The following is a 9,419-nucleotide window of genomic DNA, read 5'->3' as shown; positions in this document are numbered from 1 at the left end:
GTGCATCCATCCACATTGCACTTGACCCCCCCCAGTGCGGGGTGGCAACCTTGCTGCAGGGTGGATGTGGGGTGGATGAGGACAAGAAGGGGGGCGACTGCCCTGTGCTGGGGGGCGACTTCACATCCTGACACTCATCAGAAAAGCGGCCAGCCCCCACTTAGCACCACTTCCTGCTTTCACTTTGGTGCCGAGCTCAGGCCCTGGATGGGGGTGGTGGTTCTCCCGCCCCCCCGGCGTTAAAGGTAGGGGTATGGGGTGCTGGGGCACGGGGCAGGATGTAGGGGGGCTGTGGGCCTTCTGTGGAGCGCTGCTTCTCCCAAGGGGGCTCTGTAACCAAGGGATGTTGTTCCTGGGGGCTTTTGTGTGGAGAGGTCATTTTGCCAAGGGATGTGGCAGCTCTTGTGGCTGCTCTGAACTCAGCATTGTTCCTCAGCCCCCTCCCCAGAAGCTGAAGGGTGACACTCAGAGCATTCCCAAACCATGTGCCCCCCTTGCCATGGGAAGGATTGGGGTCCCTCCAGGTCTGGCAATGTGCTTTCCCCACTCCAGAACACCAGGCAGGAGGGCCTGGTAAGGAAGAGCACCCATCAACTCAGCACCCCAAAACCTGGGAGCTGGGGCAGGTGGGGCAGAGTTGTGGGGCTGTGCGGGGCATGGGGGGGATTCAGCCGCTCCCATCCTGAGCACTTCCTCCTGGCCAAGGTACAAAAGGAGAAGGAGTGTGGGCGTGGGGAGCAGTGAGAGGAGAGCAGCACCCAGCAGCACCTCAGGACACCCACAGCTCTCCAGGTAAGGGGCAGCTCTGCCTAGGGAGAACTGAGGCATGGGCATGGCCATGGGCATAGGCATAGGCATGGGCAGGGCAGGCGGAAGGGAACACACATCCAAGGGCACCCAAGGGCACTGAGATGGGAAGCCAGGCGTCCTGCTGTCCCTGCCTGCCATGGCCAGCCACCACCTGTAGCGACTAGCCCTACAAATGTGCTACCCTCATGGGCATTCCCCTTGGTGCCACCCCCCACCTCTGTGCCCCCCACACCAAGTCTACCCCACTCCCAAATGCCATGCCAGCCCTGCAGGCAGCACACTGTGCCAGGGGGACTCTGCCCAGCAGGGGACTTGTTTTGAGGGTCTGCATGCTGTGGACCCTGTGCCCTCTCTTCCTGACAAGGGAGGGGGAATCAGGGGCCCCATGCACTGATCGTGAGGTGAGCAAGGGAAGCGAGAGCAGAAACAAAAGCAGTGCTTCCCCCAGTGCCATACCCACATCCTGCATCCTAGGGGAGGGAATTGGGAATAAGGATGGGGACAGGGTGGGGGGCTCAGTCCCCATAGCATCTGAGGAGTAGGGCAGAGGCTTAGGATGAACTGGGAATGCCATGGGGCAGAGCCCACGGGCATTTTGGATCAAGGCATATGGACAGCCAACGGGCACATGGTAGAGCATCTTCGCCCATTCAATGCCCCACATGAATGGGGTGGCATGGGCAGGGAAAGGGGTCCCTGAGCCCACCCCCCTTCTTACCTTAGCAGAAAGCAGCCCCAGTGTAGAGCCAGGGGAGTGAAAGTTTCCATCAGTGGGGCAGTGGGAGGCCAAGCTGGAATTTGGAAGTGCAGCGGTGCAAGCCAGCTCAGCGCCTCTCATGGGTGCCCCTGCTTTTGCAGAGGTCCAGAGCTGGAGCCATGGCAGGGGACGGGGAGCTCAGACGCGTCATCAAGGACCTGCAGAGTAAGTGTGCCAGCATGTCCCGTGCCAGCATGTCCCCACAGGCACCCTCAAACCATCCCGCAGCTACCGCTGTCTGTGCCCCTTGCTCCCGCTGCTCCGCCTCTCCATCCCTCCGCCGGTTCCTCTTTCGCCCTCGGGCAGAAATCCCCGAGCTGGGAGCCGGGAGGACGTGGGGCTGGGCAGGCTGCCCGAGCCGTGCCAGCTCATCCCTGTCGCCCTGCAGAGACCATTGCTGAGCTGAACCGCAGCTACAGGGAGCAGAACCTGCCGGTGACGGATGGCAGCCGGGAGCTGCACAGCCTCTGTGCCCAGCTGGAGTTCCTCCTGCAGGTACTCCCCCCCCTGGGGGGCGCTGGTAGTAGAGGGTCCTCATGCCAAGCACTCTGGGGAACCCTGGATGATGTCATCTGTTCGTGGGCATCCCCAGCCATACAGGCGGGTGGGCACGAGGATTGGGCTCGCCTGCACCCATATGTGGAGCATTTGTTATTGTGTGTGCAACAAGAGGGGAAACTGAGGCACAAAGCCAGCAAATGGAGCTGTCCCCAGCCATGTGAGATTCAACTGGGGAAGCCAGCTGAGTACCACAGAGACAGATGGGCAGCATAGGGACCCTCCTAGCAAGCCCGTGTCTCTTCCAGTTTGACCTCAAGGAGAAGAAGAGCTTCTTTGGACAGCGCAAGGACTACTGGGACTTCCTGTGCCAGGGCCTGGCGCAGCGTCGGCAGGAGCACGAGGGCGTCCGCTTCGTCACCTCGCTGGACAAGGTGGGCAGGGCCAGCGGAGGGGGCTCACAGGGCACCCACTGGGTGGGCATGGTCACAGACACACGGTGCACGGGCCGTGCTGGGGGTGCAGGTTGGCATGGCAGTGCTGCATCACCCCTGCTCCCCTCCAGCTGAAGACCCCCGTGGGCAGGGGCCGTGCCTTCCTGCGCTACTGCCTGGTGCACCGGCAGCTGGCCGAGTCCCTGCAACTCTGCCTGCTCGACCCCGAGAGCCTCAGGTGAGAGCACGGGGAGTACAGGGGTGGCTGTGCCACTGCAAGGCATGGCTCCTTACTCTGTGTGCTCGAAAAGGGTGTGTGAGATTCTGTTTTGGTTGCAGCGAGTGGTACTACGCCCGCAGCCCCTTCTTGAGCCCCCAGCGGCGGGCTGAGATACTGGGCAGCCTGTACGAGCTGGATGGCATCACTTTCCACCTGGCCCTGCACAGGGCTGACCTGGACACTGCCTGGCCCATGTTCTCTGAGTGAGTGCTGGGCACATGGGGGGATGCCGGAGAGAATGGGGCTCAACATTGCTGCCTTTGTGGCCCTGAGCCCCATGTCCCCTCTAGGACGCTGGTGCGGCCCAGTGTGGTGAAGATGACTCTGCAGACAGAAGGTAGCGGCACGGGGGCACATGGATGTCCTGATGGCATCGCCCAGCCAGTTGCAGTGCCCCACAGGATGCCAGCCTGTCCCAGCCCATCGGCAGGGGGTGAGGAGGAGGATGATGTGGAAGCAGAAGAGAATGGAGAGGAAAACATGGAGGACGACGAAAAGGAGGAGGACATGCCCAGCACTGCTGAGGCACAGTATAGCACCAACATGGATCCCAACCTGACCCCAACACCCGACCCGGGGCTCACACCCGGCTCCCCAGTCCACAGTGCAATGGAGGCATCCCTGCGAGCACAAGTGTCTCAGCTGCGCGCCGAGCTGGGGCGGCAGGAGGAGGCCTGGCGTGCCCAGCTGGAACGGGAGGAGCGGCAGCACCGGCAGAAAGAGGAGCGCAGCGCCCAGCAGGTCCGGCTGTGGGCCCACGAGGCCGAGGCGCTGCGGGACACCAACGCCTTCCTCAGCCAAACGCTGGCTGAGGCGGCGGGTGGCCCGGGGGGGCTGGCACAGGCGCAAGAAGAGGCTCGCCGGTGGCAGGAGGTGGCGGAGGAGCGGGCAGCACGCCTGGATGAGGCAATGGCAGAGGTGGCGGTGCTGACCTCACGCCTGCAGGAGTGCCAGGCTGCGATGCAGGCACGGGGACAGACAGACGCCCCAGCCCAGATGGCCGCCCTGGAGGAGGTGCTACGGCGGGCACTGGAGCTCTCCCGTGGCCCACTGATGGACAATCAGAAAGAGGGGGACCTCAGCACGGTTGCTGGCATGGCAATGGTACGAGCGAGCCATGGGGTGCCCCACTGTGGTTTGTGGGTCTAAGGGGCCTGAGCCCTGCTTATCCCCTAGCGCCTCGCAGCCCTGGTCACAGCAACACAGGAGGAAGCCTTGCAGAGCAGGCAGCAGATCCAGGCCCTGCGGGAGGAGGTGGTGCGGCTGCAGGAACAGCTCAGCAGGTGGGGAGGGGACAAACTGCAGGGTGCCCTACGTGCTGCGGGGGTCACCCCTTGATGCCCCACTTTGACCCAGGGGATGGGCAGGGAGGGAGAGATGTGGAGAGGGAGAGATGGAGTTGGGAAGGGAAGCAGGTAGAAGTTTGGGGATTGATGAGTAGGTGGAAGGATGGAAGCATCAGTGGGAAGAGTGATGGGGGAATTAATCTGGGGTGAGCAGATGGAGGGAGAGATGGGGTGATTTGGGGTGATTGTAGAGGGATGAAGGGATGAAGATTGGGTGAGCAGATGGAGAGGAGGATGGATGGATGGATGGATGGATGGATGGATGGATGGATGGATGGATGGGCAGAAAGACAAAGGGATGGCTTTGGGGAAGGATGGATGGACAGCTAGTGTGGATGTTGAGATGGCTGTGAGGATGGAGAGCTGGATGGCTTTAGGAATGGATGGAGAAGTGGCCACCAGAGGGACAGGCAGACCTTCTCCCCACTGCCACCCTGGGGCTGGGCTCAAAGGTGCCACGTCTGCCCCAATGCCAGGGCTCGTCAGGATGGGGAGCGCTGGGCATCAGCCCTGCAGCGGACACAGCGGGAGGTGCAGGAGCGGGAGGCCATGCGTGGCGCAGAGCAGGCACGGCAGCAGGAGCTCATCCGCGACATGAAGGGGCGGCTGCTGGAACTGCTGCGGTGAGACCAGGGCCCTGCCCCCTCACCTGTCCTCTGTACACATCCTGCCACTCCCTCCAGTAGGTGTGCGGCCACACACACACGATTGCTCCCAAAGCTCTTTGCCCAGAGGAGGGCACCAGAGCCCAGGGAAATCCCACTTGTCACCCTGGGGACGCTCGGTGCCCATCTTGGGTGCCCAACTTAGGTGCCAACCTTAGGTCACTCACATCAGACTGTGTTCCCAGATACCTAACACTGCGTGAGCAGTGCAGAGGCAACAGCAGGGACACTGTCATATGTGGGATATTGGATAAATCTGAGCACAGCCAGCAGCTGCAGAGGGGCTTTTGCATGGAGCTTGCCAAACACAGGAGCGCACACACATACTGATTGCACATGCAACCCACCCGCAGTGGGCCAGTATCTCACCAAGGGTGACCCACCCCCTCCCTGCAGGGAGAAGGATGCCCTGTGGCAGAAGACAGAGGGCATTGACCCACAGGCACCCAGCCCGGCGCCCCGTGATGTGGGGCTGTGCGCCCGCTGTGGCAAGGATTTTCGCCTGCTGTCCCGGCGGTACAGCTGCAGGTGGGCATGGGAGGACACCGGGGAATATAGCAGGGATACCAACCACCACCACCACACTTACCGTCTGCTCTCTCAGCAGGCTGTGCCAGGGCAAGGTGTGCCACGCGTGCTCCATGGACATGGGGAAGCAGGGGCGATGCTGCCTGCTCTGCTACCAGCAAAGGCACCCACAGGCTACGTGAGCTGGGAGGACATCCAACCTGCTGTGCCTGGGACATGGGGCCGGCGGGTAGGTCCTGCTGCTCTGGTTTTCAGGGTTGAGATGTCTTTTGCATGGCTGGCCCATAGAGAAGAAAACAACCCGGTGCTGATATCCCAGTGGCTCCAGTGTCATCAATCCGTCATTGCTGCTTTGATGCCCTGAGGGGCATTGGGAATGGGCATGCTGCTATGGGGAAGTCTGAGCCCTCCCTGGGGGGACTGTCTGTTTATGGGGATTCTCTGCTGAGACCAGGCTTCAGCCCATCCTGATACAGGGAGTATGCAAGGGGAGAGGGTTCTTAGCCAACAGCCTTGGTTTCCTGCCAGGCACCGCTTGAGCAAGACCTTTCCGAGACATAAAGGTGATGAGTTGGCCCTGATCTGCTGCTTTGCTGCCCTGCAAGCCCCCAGCTGTCTCTGTCCAACTCAATTCCTCCTCCCTCAGTGCCAGAAACCCTCATATCCTGTTCCCAGCCTCACCCCTATCCCACACATCCCCGATGTCCTTAGAATTAAGGATCCCAGGAAACTGCAGTATGGACGACAGAGGAGTGGAGTGGGACCCCAATAGAGAAATGCTGGGGGACGCTGGGGCAGGCACCATGATGTCAGACCACATATGGGGTGGCAGGAGGGACCCAAGCTGGGCCACAAGCCCCTCTTGCTCTGGTACCAGCCCCAGTTGCCCAAGCCAGTGTGGAAAAGCTCCCTCCACCCCATCCCAGTTGTGAAAGGAGCAGGTTCCTGGCTCTTTACACAATGCAGCGCTGTGGGCAGGGGGTGTCCCAGATGCTACCACCTTCGTGAATTGCAGGGGGGAGAAAGGGCTGGCTCAGCATCACCAAGGACACAGAACGGCCACAGGGATTTGCTTTATTTGAGTTCAAATGGGTACAGGGAAGGGGGTGGTGAGAGTTTGACCCCAGCCGCATTCCCAGGTGTGCAGAGGTCACACACAGACCCCACGCTAGGGAAGAACTCAGTGGTGGCACAGAGTGACACCAGGTTGTGGTCCCTTTGAGGGATGTGCAGGATGCAAACCCTCTGCAACAGCCTCTTGGGTAACAGCACTTTCTCGCACTCACTGTCCCCAGGAAGTGCTGTGGCTGAGCAGTGCCCTGGGGACGTGCCCCAGTCTCTCCCGTCAACCCCAAGTCAACAAGAGCCATACAAGTGTGGAAAAACTCGCCACCTCCTTTATTGCTGGGCAGCTATCATTGCCACACCAGGGCCGTGATGTCCTCAAAGTCATAAGCTTTATCCCAAAGCGCAGGGAGAGTGGGCAGTATTCAGCATCTTTCCATTGGGACCCCCATGCTGATGTGCCTTCGCATGCGCAGTGTGACCATGTGCAGCCCACAGTGACACCCATCTGTGTGCCAGGGGGCCGTGCCCACTGCCCAAGGCTGTGTCTTGGGTTAGGATGCTGGGGTGTGTGGGGTGCCAGGACTGCATGCACCGGGTCTTAGGGAGCAGTGGAGCTCAGAGGGTGGTGGAGGTGTTGCCAGAGGTGGAAGTGTAGGAGGTGCGGCCGTAGCGTGCCACAGCATCCTTGCTGATGAAGCCACGCTGTGCCAGGATCTTGAGGAAGCTGTTGCGAAACTTCTGCCCGATGAAGGCATAGATGATGGGGTTAATGCAACTGTGGGCAAAACCAAGGACCTGCGTGATGGAGAGGGCTGTGTCGATGTGTTTCCTCCTCTCACAGGTCTCGCTGATGGCATGCGTCCTCATGAGAGTGTCGCTCACCAGCGTGATGTTGTAGGGCAGCCAGCAGACAAGGAAGACCAGCACCACAGCAAGGATGACCTTCATGGCACGCTGCTTCTGGACGTTCTTGGTCTGCAGGAGGGTGTGCACGGTGACACCATAGCAGAAGAGCATGATCAGGAGGGGTAGGGCGAAGCCGAAGGTCTGCGGCAACACCCGCAGCACCACCCTCCACTTGGTGGTATTCTCATTGCCAATGCGCTCGTAGCAAACCGTGCCATTGCGGTCTGAGACAAACGCCTCACGGAACAGCAGCACAGGCAGAGAGAGAAGGACAGAAAACACCCAGATGCCCACGCAGACAAACTTCACCCAGTGCCTCTTCTCGGTGACAGCGCGGGTGGCATAGACGATGGCCAAGTAGCGGTCCACGCTGATGCAAGCCAACAGCAGGATGCCGCTGTAGAAGTTGGATTCCTGCAGCACAGAGATGGCTTTGCACATAACGGTGCCAAAAACCCACTCATGGGCCCAGTAGGCAGCCCAGAGCGGCAGGCTGAGAGCAAAGAGCAGGTCGGCCACAGCCAGGTTGAGCAGGTAGATGTCGGTGACGGAGCGGTTCATGTGGCTGGAGGTGACCACCAGCACCACCAGCCCATTGCCCACCATGCTGAGGAGGAAGACCAAGCAGTAGATGAAGGCTACCAAGTACTTGTTGGCTACGGAGCCTTCATTACGGCATGGGGAAGAGGAACCATCAATGTCAGGCAAAGCCAGGCTGTAGTTGCCATAATCAGAAGTATAGTTGTATAAGATATCGAAGAGTTCGTCAGCATAAAACGTCCCCATTTTGCCTGCAAAGCACAAAGCAGTGTGGGCTTGGGGCGCCTCCAGCACCTCCAGCCCCCACTGCTCTCCCACACCCCATAACCTCACTGCACCATACAATGAACCACGCCTGGACACCACCCCCACACATCCCCCTGCCCAATTGCCCCACATGCACCGCTTCACCTTGGCACTGCCCCTCTCCAGGTCTATCCCCAATGAAGGAGCGCTCCTGAGTCCACCTGGTTGGTGTGAGTCCTTTGAATCCCAATGTTCTCCCCAAAAACAGTTCCCATGCCAGCTCCCTGAGCATACCACACTACCCAGAGCAGAGGAAAAACGCTTCTCCCCAGTATATTTTTGGCTTCTTTTGATTCCCCACCCAAATTCCCTGCAGTTCCTCTGGGGCCAGATTTCTGCCCACAGAAGGGGAAGTCCCCATTTCCTCTCCCAGTCCCACACAGAAAACTATTTGGGGTTACCGGGTCCCCCCAGGGTTGGGGTTACCCTACGTGGAGTTGGGTTTACGCTATGTGGAGCTCTCCCTGTACCCCTTGCCCAGGTTAGCATGGTGCCCCATCGCACCCCAAAGCTAAGCATCCCAGGCACTCACCCACCACTCGTTGCCTCTGCTGCACCCCAAATCTTCTCCCCTTCTCAGCTCCCAGATTTGGCTGCTCCAAGGCCTGGCTGAGGGCTGCCACGGGATGTCCCCTGCCGTCACCCCAAAATGGAGCCCTTGGGGAGCCCACTGATGCCACCGGGTCCCACACCTGTGCCAAGTGAGCCTGATCCAGAGCTGACACCGCGGCTTTATGCAGTGCAGGGAGGAAGCAAGGTTGCAAAACCTTCTGCAGTGCGAAGAGGAAGCGGCGGCTGAGGGAGCACCTTCCCAGCACCCCCAGCCCAGGGCACGCCGCACCCGGGATGCACGGGGTGCCGTCTGTTGGTGGGACTCTGATAGCCGTGGGCCTTCACTCCATCCCTGTGGATGCTCCTGTACTCCGGGGACACCCCCATATTATTCTGGGGCACTCACATCATCGGCGACACCACAGCTGCAGGGAGCCGGCTGGGGTGCCGCTCTGGGGGCTCCGTATCCCTGTGGCATCATCCCACATGTAGGCACTCCCCATTCCAGGGCACCCCTCCCTGCTCCCTGTCTCCCCCTACATTTTTGGGGCCCCCGCAGCACCCCACCCCCCCGGGGGCACCCCCAGGCTGCGAGGAGCCCGTTTCCCTGAGCAACCCTCAGCTTTTGGCTCCTCCTAACCCCCCTTCCCCTCGCGCCCCACGACTCCCCACCGGCACCCCGCATTTGCTCTCCCCGCCCACCCACCACGGTCACTCCTCCCGGGCGGG

General features: G+C 60.6%; 2 protein-coding genes across 3 annotated transcripts; one reads left to right on the top strand and one right to left on the bottom strand.

Moving 5' to 3' along the window:
* Positions 1–172: 172 nt before the first annotated feature.
* Positions 173–5,793, top strand: RUFY4 (RUN and FYVE domain containing 4). The gene is made up of 12 exons (XM_010713609.3): positions 173–245; positions 706–792; positions 1,669–1,732; positions 1,956–2,062; positions 2,374–2,499; positions 2,631–2,737; positions 2,839–2,982; positions 3,070–3,883; positions 3,956–4,062; positions 4,602–4,748; positions 5,187–5,318; positions 5,398–5,793. The coding sequence occupies exons 3-12, from the start codon at positions 1,687–1,689 to the stop codon at positions 5,498–5,500; spliced, it is 1,833 nt and encodes a 610-aa protein (XP_010711911.1). The 5' UTR covers positions 173–245; positions 706–792; positions 1,669–1,686; the 3' UTR covers positions 5,501–5,793.
* A 563-nt stretch (positions 5,794–6,356) lies between these two features.
* LOC100540439 (C-X-C chemokine receptor type 1-like) lies at positions 6,357–9,350 on the bottom strand. Of its 2 annotated transcripts, none has more exons than XM_010713608.3 (2): positions 8,671–9,350; positions 6,357–8,083 (listed from the first exon to the last, which is right to left on the bottom strand). In XM_010713608.3, exon 2 carries the CDS (start codon positions 8,076–8,078, stop codon positions 7,002–7,004), a length of 1,077 nt encoding a protein of 358 aa, XP_010711910.1. In that variant the 5' UTR covers positions 8,079–8,083; positions 8,671–9,350; the 3' UTR covers positions 6,357–7,001. The 2 variants fall into 2 exon arrangements, with proteins under 2 accessions (XP_010711910.1, XP_003207686.2); XM_003207638.4 differs by lacking the exon at positions 8,671–9,350 and adding an exon at positions 8,244–8,650.
* Between the last annotated feature and the right edge of the window lie 69 nt (positions 9,351–9,419).

The sequence above is a fragment of the Meleagris gallopavo genome, chromosome 7 (genome assembly GCF_000146605.3).
Source record: "Meleagris gallopavo isolate NT-WF06-2002-E0010 breed Aviagen turkey brand Nicholas breeding stock chromosome 7, Turkey_5.1, whole genome shotgun sequence".
NCBI classification, from domain to species: Eukaryota; Metazoa; Chordata; class Aves; order Galliformes; family Phasianidae; genus Meleagris; species Meleagris gallopavo.
The sequence above is the reverse complement of the archived record's forward strand: the minus strand, read 5'-3'. Positions and strand labels throughout refer to the sequence as shown.

Bases quoted from the DNA above. Each gene is read 5' to 3' on its own strand.
- LOC100540439 (XM_003207638.4), bottom strand. From the start codon at position 8,370: ATGCTCAGGGAGCTGGCATGGGAACTGTTTTTGGGGAGAACATTGGGA. The intron at 8,084-8,243 runs GTGAAGCGGTGC...TGTGCTTTGCAG, and splicing joins TGGAGAGGGGCAGTGCCAAG to GCAAAATGGGGACGTTTTAT.
- RUFY4 (XM_010713609.3), top strand. From the start codon at position 1,687: ATGGCAGGGGACGGGGAGCTCAGACGCGTCATCAAGGACCTGCAGA. The intron at 2,983-3,069 runs GTGAGTGCTGGG...TGTCCCCTCTAG, and splicing joins GCCTGGCCCATGTTCTCTGA to GACGCTGGTGCGGCCCAGTG. The intron at 3,884-3,955 runs GTACGAGCGAGC...CTTATCCCCTAG, and splicing joins CGGTTGCTGGCATGGCAATG to CGCCTCGCAGCCCTGGTCAC.